The 15,947-nt window shown below is 43.2% G+C and overlaps 1 protein-coding gene across 3 annotated transcripts in view; it reads right to left on the bottom strand.

Annotated features, from left to right (window-relative positions):
* Rad18 (RAD18 E3 ubiquitin protein ligase) overlaps window positions 1–6,894 on the bottom strand; it is a 107,015-nt gene extending 100,121 nt beyond the window's left edge. For all 3 annotated transcript variants that reach the window (XM_004651479.2, XM_045133798.1, XM_045133799.1), the window contains exons 1-3: window positions 6,783–6,894; window positions 3,681–3,762; window positions 675–736 (exon numbers count right to left, since the gene is read on the bottom strand). In XM_004651479.2, the coding sequence (XP_004651536.2) occupies window positions 675–736; window positions 3,681–3,762; window positions 6,783–6,833 (195 nt within the window). In that variant the 5' untranslated portion in view covers window positions 6,834–6,894. The remainder of the gene's footprint in view (window positions 1–674; window positions 737–3,680; window positions 3,763–6,782) is intronic.
* Between the last annotated feature and the right edge of the window lie 9,053 nt (window positions 6,895–15,947).

Raw genomic sequence — 15,947 nt, 5'->3', positions numbered from 1 at the left:
TTTCAGCCATGTGAGAAATTATAAATTATTGGGAGTGATGGCTGGGTAGATGGCTCAGTGGTTAAAGGCACCTGCTTTCAAAGTCTACCAACGCACGTTCAATTCCCCAGTACCCACATGCACAAAGTAGCACATACATCTAGAGTTCATTTGCAACCCTGAAGCATCCATTCACATTCTTATTCTTTTTATTAAAATATTTTTATTTATTTATTTGAAAGAGAGAATGGGCACACCGGGCCTCAAGCCACTACAAAGAAACTCCAGACACTTATGCATCTGGCTCAAGGCTTCATAGGCAAGTGCCTTAACAGCTAAGCCATCTCTGCAGCTCTCATATTCTTATTCTCTCTCTCTCTCTCTCTCTCTCTCTCTCTCTCTCCCCCCCCCTCTAGTGGGTGTACACAAATAATAATTTTTTTAATTGGAAGCTATAAAAACATAATCATAGGAATCAAAACTTCTACATCCCGAACTTAAAGTTAGTTTTTGCTTCCTATAATGCACTGAGGTTATCAGAAATCCCAAAGAGAAACTAAATAATGGCCAGCTCTCCTTACATGTGCTTTAGATGTCCTTTCTGCAAATGTACTTCATATTGTTTAAGTCAGTAGTTATACAACACTGTGTACATGCGATCAATAATTTTTTTAAAAGAGAATATAAAAGCTTACCACACAACAAGTTGGACACTGGGTTTTATAGGACAAAAATTTTCTTATACAGAGAGAACAATCTACAAAAAAAAAAAAACACAAAATTCAACATAAATTAAGATACAATAATAATAAAGGAATGTGACTTTTAACAACAAAATCTTGACTTCAGCTTAGAGTATTTCCAACATCCATTCTAAGGTATATCATTATAATCTTAAGTTTCTAGTACCTTCTGCTCTATGTATATTTACGCACATAATTAAACAGCATTTTAAAAAACAGAAATGTATGAAATACAACAAGTACCTAGGCTGTTATTACAACTCCATATGTAGCAGGCATCACTTTCTTTTTTCCACTTGTATACCACAGGAAACACAAGACATGGGTTGGGTATAAATATGCAACTCTTTCTAGCATCCATCATTTAAAAATATAAACTTGGAAATAAGATGCACATATACTAAGAAATAAAGCACACCTGGGTTATCAAATTAGGAGATTTCGTCATCCAGACTTCACAAGTGATGGTCATCATCCTTCACCTAACAAGTGCTTTGGTGAACAATGTACCGGGGAGGAGCTTCTTCAAGGAGGGAATGGAGTAGTGAGGCAATTACAACCCAACTCAGCACAACAACAATGTCAGCAGGAAAGAATCATTAACTAAATTTACACAGTCCCAAAGGAAAACCACATGGTGCAAATAGAATGGCACCTTACTGACAGCTGTCTTATTTGTAGCCCAAATTCAGCTGAACAAGAAGCCTCATTAGAAAGGGATTCATTCAGTTGAGGAAGTGGAGATGTAAGGTATGATTGTGATGGTGCAGGGAATCAGAAATGAACATGTATTGCTGGCCTTAGTAAGAGCACTCCAGGAAGAAAAACAAAGAGATGTGGTTGTTGTAGCCAAGTCCATGCTGCTGGGATGAACATCCAAGCCAGACAATGTTTATGGGAGGAAGGGATTTATTTCAAGCTTACAAATCCAGGGGAAGTTCCATCAAGTGGCAGAAGCTGGCTCCCATTCATAAATCCAAGGAGAGACACTATCAAACAGCCAGCACAAGCAAGTACAGGCAGAGCTCAAAACTGCACATCTTGAGGCTAGAACTGGAATCTACCCCAGTGACATGACCAGCTATAGCAGGAGTCTGCCTGTTCCTGCTAGGAGATGAAGCTGCAAACGCAAGTTGAATAAAACACCCTATCAGTTTTACTACGAGTCTATTGTGAAATTACCACAACATTATACCAAGACAAGTTAAGATCTTCTAGGAAACAAAAAGGAACAGAAGGAACCAACTGGGCATCACTGTAAAGAGCTTAGATGTTGTCTCTCTATCCTAACAAAAGCAAAAAGCTGAACAAACTAAAAACACCAATCTCCTCAGATGTAAGAAAAACAAGGTTGAGGAGCAAAGTGCTGCTTCCCCACCCCACCCAAAAACACCTTGAGAGGCAGACAGGGTGACAGAGAACAGCAGCACTTACTGGAGAAGAAACACACAGGTAGCATGTGCTAGAAACAGCATCCAACAGTACCACCTGAACTGTAACTGACAAGTGCCAGACAAGTCTAGGAGTGAAAACCTGCAGGGGTTCCCACTGCTTTTACAAGTTTTACTTCTAGAAGTCCAACCAGGTTCTCCCAGTGACTACCCAAGAGAGCCCTCAAGTTCCCCTGGCTGGAAAGGGAAAAGTAACTCCTTTGAGAGAAGCCAGAACATGACATTGCTGGAAAGCCTGTCCTCAAGATAAACTTTATCACAGCCTAACTGGTGGGGCTTTGCCAGAACTGATGGCCTGGGAGAAGGGAAAATGACAACTCCAGTCTTCTGTAGCCATGTCTCACCTCAGGAGGGAAAAACACAAAAGCTCTTGTGAAGTTCATGGTCCAGGAGAATGCTAAGAGACTGAGGCCTGATCACAGCCTAGAAAATGCCTTCGCCCTCTCCCCCTCCACACACCTGACTGCTTCATCATTCAAAGCCCATTGCCTGCAGTTCCTTTTACTGGTCACATTACTTCCAGCTAGTGAGAAAATTCACAAGGCATACTCAAAGATGGAAAGGACAGCTCGAAGAAACCAACCAAGCATCAGAACTAGCCAGAACAGAGATGCTGGGAATATCATACTTTTAAAGTTATGGCTGCTTTGCTAAGAGCACTAATGGAAAAAGTAGAAAATGTGAGAACAGATAGGTAACATAAGCAGAGAGGGAGGAATTATAACAGACAAGAAATGCTAGATTTGGGGTTTTTTTTTTTAGTAAATTAGCAAAAATGAAGAATGCCTCTTGTAGGCTAGTTAGTAGATTGAACACACCTGAGAAAAGCCTCCAAAACAAAAATTACAGAAATGCCTAGAGAAAAATGAACCCTACTCTAGGGGGTACCTTCGTGGTAAAGCATATTAACTACATGCCAGTAGAACCTTGCATTTCCTCTAAAGGTTAGAGAATGAAATATTTCATAATTTACCCTTTTAAATGATGAGCTGAAAGCCCAACATGGTGGGGACGCACCTTTAATCCCAGCACTTGGGAGGCAGGCCAACCTGAGACTACATAGTAAATTTCAGATCAGCCTCAGTTAGAGAGAGACCCTATCTTAAAAAAAAAAAAAAAAAAAAAGAGCTGAAATTGCTTTTTAATCCTACAGAAGTCTTGATTAACTTTGTGAATCAGGATTTACAAAAGGAAGGGCCAGGCAAGATGGTACCTGCCTTTAATTCCAACACTCAGGAGGCAGAGGTAGGAGGATCACTGTGAGTTTGAGGCCAGCCTGAGACTACATAGTGAATACAGTGAGCACCTATCTCGAAAAAAAAAAAAAAAAAATTCAAAAGGAGTAAATGATGACTGCTATAGCTTATCTTTGAACCAAGAGTACCAATACAGCAATGATTACACCTAGGACTAAAACAGAGGAACTAAAGGAAAAAATGTGTGTGACTCTGGTGTTAAAAACTACCTCCTGTTTTTACTAACTCACAAATAAACAAAACATACTTACAATTATGTGAACACTGAGGAATTATCATCGCAATGTTGAAATACTCGAAGCAAATGCCGCATCGCAGCAAATCATCTATTGTCTGAAATGCAAAAATACATTTGGATATATCAGAAAGTCATCAGTATATCCAACATAGAACTTTTTCTCTCTTCCACTGAAAACAATTCAATAATACTGAATTATACATTGTCAACAGGTAACTCCAGATGAACAGCAAGGGATCCTGACGGAGAAAAACTTCTTTCACATAACTCAGATATTCAAGTCTCAGGTCCCCCCAATTGCTTTGGATAAACAGCACTAATGCTCCACTTCTGAGGGCATCACACTGTGAAGTTATCAACAGTCACAGTCACCACACAGCTTAAGAACCACATCAGTACCTATTATAGCCAAACATGGTACACACCCATAATCCCAAATTAGGAAAGCTGAGGTAGGAGGATTGTGAGTTCAAGGTCAGCCTGGGCTACAAAGTGAAATCTTGAGCTGGAGAGAAGGCTTAGCAGTTAAGGTGCTTACTTGCAAAGTCTAAGAACACTTGTCCGATTCTCCAGGTCCCATGTAGCCAGAAGCAAAAGTGATGCAAGTGTGCAATGTCACACATGCACATAAGGGGGCACACACATCTGGAGTTCATACACAGCAGCTCAAAGGTACACAGCAGCTAAAAGGCCCTAGTGTGCTCGCTCTCGCTCTCTCTCTCAAAAATAAAAATAAAGTAAAACCTTGTCTCAAATTTTTAAAAAGCAATTAAAAGTAGATATATAATAAATAATCCAATCAATTAAAACCTTTATTTCATAATGAGAAAATAAAGTCTTTTCTTTCACAATGAGAAAATGCAGAACAGGTACAGAACACAAGGCTTAAGCAAACCAAGAACAAAATACCTGCCTTCACCTAGGCAGACCAATGCTTTCTGCACAGCACACCTCAATGGAGGCAAGGGGGAAGCCCCAGGAATAGCTTGCCTTCCCCGTGCCATCCAGTGCTTTCTGCATGGTACACCTCAGTGGGGGCAAGGAGGAAGCCCCAGGAGTAGCTAGCTAGGGTCAGTGACCACAGAGAGTGGCAGAAAAAAAAAAAGGACAATCAGGAAAGTCAGACCTCTATATGGCCATGTGGAATTCAATCTACACAGAACAGGACTTGTTTCTGCAACCTAGAACGTTTTAAATTGTTCAAGAAGGAGACTGACAGTATATATGGCAGGCTACTTTTCTTTTAGAAAAGGAGAGAGTGAAGGATTGTTGATGTAGCTTGAGGGGAGGGGCAGGGAACAGGAAGGGAGGGAAGGGAAAGGAAGGGAAGGGGGAGGGAGATGAGGAGAAGGGAAGGGAAAGGAAAGTAAAAGGAAGGGGGGGAGGGGAGGGGGAAGGAGGAAAGGAGAAGGGAGAGAAGGGAAGGGAAGGGAAAGGAAAAGGAAGGGAGGGGAGGGGAAGGGAGGAGAAAAGGGAAGGGGAGGGAGGGGAGAAGGGAAAGGAAAGGAAGGGAGGGGAGGGGAAGGGAGGGGAGGGGAGAGGAAGGGAAGGTCAGGGAGGGGAGGAAAGAGGAGGGGAGAAGAAGGGAAGAGAAAAGGAAGAGAAGGGAGGGGAGGGAAAAGGCAGAAAGGGGAAGAGGAAAGGGAAGGGAAGGGAAGGGGAAAGGGAGAGGAAAAAGAAAGGGAGGGGAAAGAGGAAGAAAAAAGAAAGGAAAATGGACAGAAAAGGAAAAAAGGAGAGAATAAAAATGTAGAATGTGTCCTACTTTATCATACATAAAAATTCTAAAAAGATATATAGCATAATAATAAATCATAGTTACTAGGGATCAGAGAACTTGAAAATGAGGCAATATTTCTTGAGTTATATGAATCTATTACTTAAATTTTAAAACATATGCAAATAAATAAATATATGCACACACCTGTAACCCCAGCACTCAAAAGGGGATACAAGGAGGAGCCTAAGCTACAACTGTGTAGCAATTTTCCAGCCAGTGTGCACTACATAGGTAAACTGTCTCAAAAAAAAAAAAAAGATTAATAGTCTATGTGATGAGCTATTATATTAAAAATATAACTTTCAGGGCAGGGGAAATGGCTCAGGGCTTAAAGGCATTTGCTTGCAAAGCCTGGTAGCCAGGGTTTGATTCCCTAGTACCCACATAAAGCCAGATAACACAAAGTGTAGCATGTGTCTGGCATTCATTTGTAGGGTCAAGAGACCCTGGCATGTCTTTTCTCTCATATATATATATATATATATATATATATATATATATGTATATATGTATATATATGGGTCTCACTCTTGCCCAGTTGCCCTTGGATTCACTATGTAGTCTCAGGATGACCTCAAACTCACAGCTATCCTCTCACCTCTGACTCCAGAGTGCTGGAACTAAAGGCGTCCACCACCACGGCAGACTAAGTCTATTGTTTTTAAAAAGTCAAGAAGGTCAGCACTCAGGGCACAGAGGTAGGAGGGGCTACATTCTAATACTGTCTCAAAAAACAAGCAAAATTTAAAGGTGCCCACCCAAATACATAATTCACTGTGAAATGATTCAGTAAAATGAATGGGTAGTGCTGCTCGTAGGTCATGAGACGTGTCAGAGAGGAGTAGGACGCGCTGGGCAGGAGCAGGACGAAGCAGCTCTAGGCTTCTAGATCGCAGAGAAGAGACATCCAGACCATCGTAAGCGGACCGTGCCCTGCGACGCAACTTCAAACATGTTACTTGATACAGTGTCCAAAGTCATGAGCGGAGTCACAGTTCACAGTGCCTGTTGGCACACGTTGCATTCTCAGAGTTAGCTGTCACCTCGTCACTGAAGAGTGACTTAGTGACGACACTGTTAATATGACTGAACCGCAAAAGAATCTGGTTCCTTAAGATAGCCGACCTGGATTCATCACGGGGGGCGGGAGCTCATCCGGGTCACTTCAGAGCCGGGGAAACTGAGGCGCAGAGCCTCGCGGCGGGAAGGAGCTGAACGGAGCCGGCGCGGCCGGGGACTGCGGCCCAGCCGACCGACCGCGTCCGCTCCTTCCTCCAGTCAACCGCGACCGGAGCCCCGGGGACACCCGGGCCCCGGCCTCCCCCAGGCACTCACCTTCATGACTGCCAGTCCCGGAGGCCACCTAGGCTCGGCCACGCCTTCCATGGTCTCTCCTCCGGACGCCGAGGGACCGCCAGCCACCCGCCTCCCGGGCTGCACTGCCACTCGAAATTCCCCGCGCTACGGCGTTACGTAAGCATTCCGCGACGCGCCTGAGGCGAGCGCGCAGCCTGCCGGGAGTTGTAGTATGCGTGCTGGGCCTCTGAGGCACCTCTCCCTACAGGGAGCGGGAGGTGGAGCAAGAGGATTGTTCAAGAACAATCTGATCTACACAGCAAGACGTGTAGTGGGGGTGGGGGGGGGGGGGCCGATGCAGAGGATCTCGAAATCAAAAGAAGTCTGAGCCTTGCCGGATAACTCAAGATCTAGGTTCTTGCCTTTTTCCCCTTCAGTTCGCCCTCCCTAATCACAATTAATGATCTGTTCTGCTCAGCAGATTTTCTAAGATTGCACCCATAGGACCCGGGACCAGTGTCTTTGTTGTTGTTAATGAAAGTTAACCAGACTCAACACAGGACCGGTAGGTTTTACACGGGAGCTCTTGCTTTAATGGAGATGGAGCAGGTAGGATGGCTGGGGATCACATGCAGATCTTGCTAAACATTTGCTTTATTACACACTTTATCGACAACACTTCAAATAAATTTTTTAAGTTATTCCCGTTTTTCAGAGTTTACCACTGTTAGTTTGGGCACATAGTTCCTAGATATTTCCTACGTAGACTGAGTCTTTCCTTGACCAAACGTTCGTTAGTCAAGCTCTTGGACCATCTTCGTGGTCAATCTGTGTACTTCCTTATGAAGTTCAGTTGTGTCGTTTCCTTTTGGTGTAGTTGTGTGGTGTGTGTCACGAATGCACCTGTGTGTGCAGATGCACAAGCCCCAGGTACATACCTGAAGAGGCGGCAGGAAGACCATGCTTCTCGATCACTCTTCTACCCTTTTTTCCAAAGAGAGTCTCTCACTGAACTTGGAGCTCCTTGTTTTCCAGTTACACTTGCTGATTTACCAGGAAGCCTCAGAGATCCTCCTGCCTCTGCCTCTCACCACTGTATGCACTGGAGTCACAGGCATGCACAATCATGAGTGGCTTTTTATATGGAAGAAAGGGTTTATTTTGGCTTACAGACACTAGGGGAAAGGAATGGAATGAGCAGAAGGTGGGCATCACCTTCTGGCCAACATCAGATGGACAACAGCAACAGAAGAGTGTACCAAGCACTGGCAAGAGGAAGCTGGCTGTAACACCCATAAACCCACCTGCAACAATACACTGCCTCCAAAAAGCTTCAATTCTCAAATTGCCATCAGCTGGAACCTAGCATTCAGAACACATAAGTTTATGGGGGACCTCTAAATCAAACCACCACAATCTGCCCCTAATCCTCATAATCTGATAATCATACATGCATACAATGCATTCAGTCCAACTTTAAAAGTCCCCATAGTTTTTATAAATCCCAGTGATATTCATACATCCCCCTAGTCCAAGATTTTTTCATTGAGCCATAATACAAAAATCAAAAAACTAAAAATCCCATAATGGCACAGAATAAACATTCACGCTACAAAAGATGGCATTGGCATAGTAAAGAAATATTCAACCAATACAAGATTTAAAACAAACAGGGCAAACATCAAACTCTGTAGCTCTAAATCCAACAACTCTAGTCAGTGACAAGTTGCCAAGTCAATTCTAACTAGTGACAAGTCTCTGTAGTTCCAAGTCCACACCTCCATCTAGGCTACTCACAGCCCCAGAAAATTTCATCTGGTGCTGACAGCTCTCTTTGGCAGCCATCTCATAATGCAGGCATCTCCTGTGGGTCTCCACTGCAACCCACTATTCATCCTAATGGCTCCATAGGGTCTCTATGCAAGTAATCTAATGAACTTCCTTCACGCTGCCCATGGTCATTTCCAAAACACAAAACCATGTTGCAAATTCAATGACCCTCCGTTTCCTGCATTTGTTACGTTCCATAACAAGTGGGCTACCAATTTGTTAATCCAGGGGGAAATAAAGCCGATTTTGAAGAACAGGACACTCCTTCAGCGTTCAGGCCCCTTCAAAAGACTGTATTCTTTCTGTTGTCCCAAAGCAGGTCAACTGGCCCAATTTCAGTGGTTGTAAACTCTCATATAATTGCAGCTAACAGGCAGAGTTTGGGCTCAAAGATTTCATTTTTTCTGTGCCATATCCCTCTGCTCACACCAGTCCATTTCTATACAATGCAGCCCTGAGCAAGTTCTCAGGAAACAGGCATAACAGCAAGCCTCGCACGAACTGCTAGCCCAGTCCCTACAAAGCTCTTTCTCAGCTCCATAAGCTGAACCTCACAGTCCATAGTTCTTACTGCATTCAGGTCTTTCAACTCTGACCAGAATGGTCCATCAAGCTGTACTCACAGCACTGCAAGGCATCTCTTAGGCCAAGGTTTCAACTCCTTCCACATTCCTCTTGAAAGTCAGGTCCAAAAGGACAAATCCACACAGTCAAATGTCTAGCAGTAATGATCCCACTTCTCAGTTCCAATTTCCTGTTGCAGTCAGGTTCGCATTGCTGGTAGGAAACACTCAACTAAGAGCATTTTGTGGGAGAAAAGGGTTTATTTTGGCTTATAGACTTGAGGAGAAGCTCCATGATGGCAAGGGAAAACGATGGCAGAAGCAGAGGATGGCATCACCTCCTGGACAACATCAGATGGACAAAAGCAACAAAAGAGTGTGCCCACAAGTGGCTTTTATTTTTTACTTTTAAAGCTTTTTACCAACAGCTTCCATAAGTATAGACAATAAACCATGATAATTCCCTCCCATCTTTTCCATATGCCCCCTTCAAAATCTGCCCTCCATTAAATCCCTTCTTCTTTCCAATTAGGCTCTTTATTTTGATGTTATTTTCCCCTCCTATTATGAAGGTTTGTATAGGTAGTGTCAGTTACTATGAGGTCATCAATATCAAGGCCATTTTGTTTCTGGATGGCAGCATTGTAAGCAGTCCTACCTTTCCTTTGGCTCTTATATTCTTTCTACCACCTCTTCCACAATGGACCCTGAACCTTGAGGGGTGTGATAGAGATATCTCAGTGCTGAACACTCCACTGTCACTTCTTTTCAGCACTGCAATGACTTCTGAGTCTCCCCAGTGGTCACTGCCATCTGAAGAAAAGCTTCTGTAACCAAAAGTGAGAGTAGTATTAATATATGGGCATAAACATAAGTGTTTAGAGGGCAGTTTGGTAGGCATAATATATCCATTTATCCAGATAACAGTAGTTGTTACTCCCCTAGGGCTCATAACCTTCAGAGCCATAGGCTTTTGACTAAGTTTTCAGTACCAGGCATGAATTCCCTCCCATGAAGCAGGCCAGCAGTCCAATCAGAAATCAGTTGTTTTTTTACCATTGCAAACATGACATGACTTTTATTTTTTATGTGAGTGCTGGAGATTGAACTCCTTATGCTTGTGTAGCAAGAATTATTCCTTACTAAGCAATTTCCCCAGCCCCTATAAAGTGCAGTTTTGGCAAAAAGCCTTATTAGGGGCTGGAAAGATTGCTTAGTGGTTATAGAACTTGCCTGTGAAACCTAAAGACCCAGGTTTGATTCTCCAGCACCCATGTGAGCCAGATGCACAAGGTAGTGCATGTGTCTGGAGTCTCTTTGCAGTGGCTAGAGGTCCTGTTGTACCCACTTTTTTCTCTGTCTCTCTGTTTCTTTTTCTCAAATAAATAAAGCCTTATTAAATCATTTTAACAAGAACCCTCCTCCTCGTCTTGATATCAGATAATCCTGACTATCTGATAGGTTCCTCAACCTCTACGATCTCCCAGGTGGTGTCTAATCACCTTTGTCTGTCTTCAGCAAAAATCCTCCTGGGGCTAGAGTGACGGCTTAGCGGTTAAGGTGCTTGCTTGCAAAGCCTAAAGGCCTATGTTCAACACTCCAGATCCCACATAAGCCAGATGCACAAGGTGAGGCAAGCACAAGGTGGCACATGGCCTCTAGGTAGTGCAAGTGTCTGGAGTTCTGTTGCACCCTGGCATGCTAATCCTCTCTCTCTCTCTCAAAAAAAAAATCCTCTTAGGTAGGTTCAGGCAGTATCCCATCTTACCCCTGATGTTTCCTCTTAGTAATTTTCTTTGTGGTGTTCCCACACATTATGCTGTTTGTCTATAAATGTCCACTTGCTCATGCTATTCAGAGTTAAATCCAATCCCCCACACACACAATACCTCATTGTAATGGTCCCTATGTCTGTCATGCATACAGATTTACCCCATTCATATAAATATAAATATATATATATATATATGTATATACATACACACACACACACACACACACACATGTATATTCATTACCCCATTCATATATATATATATTCATTTATTTGAGAGAGAAAGAGAAGAGGCAGATAGAGAGAACAGGCACACCAGGCAAATGAACTCAAGGCACATGCACCCTTGTGCATCTGGTTTACGTGGGTCCTGGGGAATCAAACCTGGATCTTTAGGCTTTGCGGGCAAATGCCATTTCCCTAGCCCCATTTTTTTTTTTTTTTTTTGAGATAGGGTCTTGTTCTTGCCCAGGCTGACCTGGAATTCACTCTGTAGTCTCAGGGTGGCCTCGAACTCACAGTGATCCTCCTACCTCTGCCTCCCAAGTGCTGGGATTAATGGTGTGTACCACCATTCCCTTCTTTTTTAATGGCAGTAGTCTGTGATGTAGATGTACAACTCATTTATCCAAGATAATTGGAGGGTGACTCTCTAAGGGCAGAAATCCTTGGATACAGTGTAATTAGGTTTAAGGTGATAAATGGCTGAGAAGATGAAAAAAAGAAAAAAAGAGAGAGTAAGAATGGGAACAGAAGGCAGGAAAAGGGGGAAGGAGAGAGGGAAGAAAGAAGAAGGGGAAGAGAAAGGAGAGGAAAACAAGGCCCTCTTCTGATTCAAGCATGAAGACAGATTCCCTTCTGTGCCGAGCCTCCAGGCCACAACCCATGCCACCAGCTGCTCAGAGAGGAAAATCACCAAATAACTTCACTTTTCCTCCCAATCTGAGTGTTTCTCTTCTGGCACTCTTTAGCAGCACCCAGGGAAAGAGACACCACTCTAGTCAACCTCTGGGCCTGGGAAGGAAAGCTGCAAGACACAAACAGGTTCTGGAAGGCCACTGTGAACTAAGGAAAATGCATTTGTCCCCCATACAACCCCCTTTGGAATCTATCCGCTGGGGAGCCATTCTCCTCTAACAAGGAGCCATCTCATTGCCTGGACTTTCTTCTTTTAGATCAACAAAGAGATTGTGCTTCTTTATTTGGGAGCAAAAACAAAATGTTCTGCGTTTCAAAAGGAGACTAGTGTCAGCGGGATCTCCCAGGACACTTAACACCCAGAGAGAAGCCAGTGTAGGATGGCAGGATAAAGACAGCGCAACTAGCAAATTTGAATTGCAGTTATACAACAAACAACTTTTAAGTATGTCCAAAATACTACACACAACATACTCGTACTAGAAAACATATTCCTTGTTTATTTAAAATCACTTAAAAAAAAACTGGATCCTGTGCTTTTCTTTGCCAAATCTGACCATGTTAATCAGGGCAACCTTCTCCCAGCAGAGAGTGATTGGCTGGGACTCACCCCAGGAAGCCTCACAGTCCTGAGCTCCTGCCAGGGGCCTCTTGTGTCTTGTATTCCTCTCTGCTCACCATCCCTTCTCTCTCCAAGACCTATCCTGTTTTATTATTATTATTATTATTATTATTAGTTATGTTCTTATCTGCATATGTGTGCACAGTACGTGTGCATGTGTGTGTGCATGTGGACAGAGGTTGATGTCGAGTGTCCTCCACCTTATTTTGCAGAAGGCCAAGTCTCTCACTTGAATCCAGAGCTTGTGGATTCAGCTAATCCAGCTAGCCACTTTGCCCTGGGGATTCCCGTCTCTGACTCTTGAGCCAGGGGATTATAGGTGGGCCACCTCACCCACCCTGCATTTATGTGGGTGCTGAAGAGCCAAGCATAGGTCCTCATATTTGTACAGCAAGCACTTTATCCACCTCCATAGTTCTAGCTTTGGTGTTTTAAGACAGGATCCTACTGCGTAGCTCAGGGTAGCCTCACACTCATGATCTTCTTGCTGTTACCTCCCAACTGCTAAGATTATAGGGTATAGGGCCCCACTACACACAGCCTCTCAATTTTAATAAATGCTCCTAGAGTCCCCGGCCTCCTGTGGCAGGTATTGTTCTGTAAAGGTAGACAAATCAGATGTGGCTCTTGGTCTCAAGGAGCTGACATCCAGGGGAGAGGGTGGGACAAGCCAGAAACATGGATTTTTAAAAAATGAATGATCTACACATGGTGGCACACGCCTTTAATCCCAGCACTCTGGAGGCAGAGGTAGGAGGATGGCCGTGAGTTCAATGCCACCCTGAGTGAATTCTAGGTCAGCCTGGGCTAGAGTGAGACTCTGCCTTGAAAAACCAAAATAAAATAAATATAGTATAATAAAACATAAATGAGGGTCTGGAAAGATGGCTCAGAAGTTAAGTCACTTGCCTGCATAATCTGATGACATGGGTTTGATTCCCCAGTACCCACATAAAGTCTGATACACAAGGTGGCACATGTATCTGGAGTTTATTTGTAGTGGCTAGAGGCTCTTGAGCACCCATTCTCTCTTTCTGTCTTCTCTCTCTGCTTGCAAATAAATAAAACTATAAATAAATAAATAATTTTTAAAAATGAATCAATGACAGTTTCATGGAGTGGTAAAAATCCATGATGTAAAAGAAAGTGGAGGACTCCGTAAACTGGATAATTGAGTTGTCTCTACTGCACATGTGTGCAGTGACATTCATGTACAGACCCAGAACAATGGATTTCTGGGTATTGGTTAAAGCATCTGGCTTTCAGTCCATGTTAACTTGGCAAATTATTACAACTTTCTATGCCTCAGTTTTCTCATCTGTTAAATGGAGATAGTCATAGTGTTTGCTTAAAATGGAGGTTTAAGAACCAAATAAGTAATTTGCATGTCTAGAACATTACCTGCACCTGACAAGCATCATGTAGGTATCACTGTCTCCACTTACTATATTGTTTAGAAACACAGGAGCAGCACTTGGAGGATTTTAGGCAGGACAGTAAAATTATCTGGTTTACATTTCTCTTCCTCCTTTCCTCCTTACTTTCCTTCCTTCTTACTTTCCCTTTCCCTTCCCTTCCCTTCCCCTTCTATTCTCCTTCCCTCCCTCCCTCCCTTCCTTCCTTCCTTCCCATTTCTTTCTTTTCTTTTTTTTTTTTTTTTGTTTTTTTGAGGTAGGGTCTCACTCTAGCCCAGGCTGATCTGGAATTCACTATATAGTCTCAGGGTGGCTTTGAACTCAGGGCAATCCACCTGCCTCTGCCTCCCAAGTGCTGGGATTAAAGGCATGCACCACCATGCCTGGGTCTTCACATTTCTTTTTATGTTTTATTAGAGAGGGAGAGAGAGAGAAAGAGAGAATGGGCATGCCATGTCCTCTAGACACTGCAAACAAATTCCAGACTCATGCGCCAACATGTGTATCTGGCTAACATCAGTACTAGAGAATCAAACCTGGGTTCCTAGGCTTTGCAGGCACATGTCTTAACCACTAAGCCATCTCTCTAACCCTGTATTTTACTTTGAAACAGAGTCTCATGTTATTTTAGGCTGTCTTCAAACTCTCTATGTAGACAAGAATAACCATGAACTCCTGAACTCTTGATCCTCCTGTCTCCATCTCCCAAATGCTAGGATTTCAGGCTTGTGTCACCATACCTGGCTTTTTTGTTTGTTCTGAGATGTGGTCTTGCTCTGTAACAGCCTGGACTGGCCTCGAACTCCTACTACACTACACCCCCAGTAGCTATATCTTTTGTTTTTAATGCTGGAAGGTGCACAGAAGAATATTGGCTGACTAGCGTGCTCCAGGGACCCTCCTGGGTCTGTGCCCCTCGGCACTGGGCTCACAAGCATGTGCATCCACCCTCCTCACCAGGTCCTTGTACAGGAAGCACTCTAACCTGCCGAGCCATCCCCCCAGCTCCCCAAACCAAGATGGTATTGTTTTTTATTTATTCACCAGAGCAAAAGAGAGAAAAATGGAGAGAATAAGGTATATGAGTTCACCAGGGCCCTTTGCTACTGCAAACAAACTCCAGACACATGCTCCACTTTGTGCAGCTGGCTTTACATGGGTGCTGGGGAAGTGAACCTCCGGTTTCCAGGATTTACAAGCAAGTGCCTTGAGCCCCTGAGCCATTTCCCCAGCCCTACCTCCCAGTATTTTATAATATTTTTACTTATTTGAGAGAGAGGGAGCAAAAATAGAGAGTGAGTATGGGTGTACCAGGGCCTTATACCACAACAAACAAGCCCCATATGCATGCACCATTTTGTGCATCTGGCTTTACATGGGGACTGGAGACTTGAATCCAGGCCGTCAGCATTTGCAAAGAAGGGCTTTTAACCATTGAGCAATCTCTCCAGCCCCACAAACAAACTTTGGAAAAACATTTTTGAAACAATAGAGGGAATTTGAATGTACATTAATTATCACATCAAGAAATTATCATTTATTTTACTCTGTGTGATAATGGGATTATCATGTAGAAAGTATCATTTTCTTAAAAGATGTAAGCTAATATATTTCAGGATGAAATGTTATGATATTGGTGACTTGTTTAAAATTTAAAAAGGAAAATAAATAATTTTAAAGTCTATATGATTGACATAATATGTTAACTATGTTATTTCCTGCACTATTCTGGTGTTTCAAAATTTTCCATCCAAATTAGAGGGACCTTACCCTGTCTGCCATCTTACAAATTACCACATGGGAGCAGCAGAGTGTCGCGCTGGCTGTGTGCCCCCAGCTTTGAGATGCAGATACAGATGGACAACAGCCCCATTCATTTATAGCTCATTTTTTCATTTAACTGATCTTTCATTAGCTCTGGCTACAGGCAGGTCTTTTGATGAACCTATAGGGAAGAAAAATCCAAATTCACCCCATCTCTGCAGCCTGCAGCCTACGTGTCTGGAAGCCAAGAAGGTCAGTCACTGACTGGTCTGGGTCTGGGCTGATGCAAGCATCTCGTTGACATCATTGCAGAGAAAC

This window comes from Jaculus jaculus, chromosome 14 (genome assembly GCF_020740685.1).
Source record: "Jaculus jaculus isolate mJacJac1 chromosome 14, mJacJac1.mat.Y.cur, whole genome shotgun sequence".
Classification (NCBI taxonomy): Eukaryota; Metazoa; Chordata; class Mammalia; order Rodentia; family Dipodidae; genus Jaculus; species Jaculus jaculus.
This window is presented reverse-complemented; position numbering and strand designations above follow the sequence as displayed.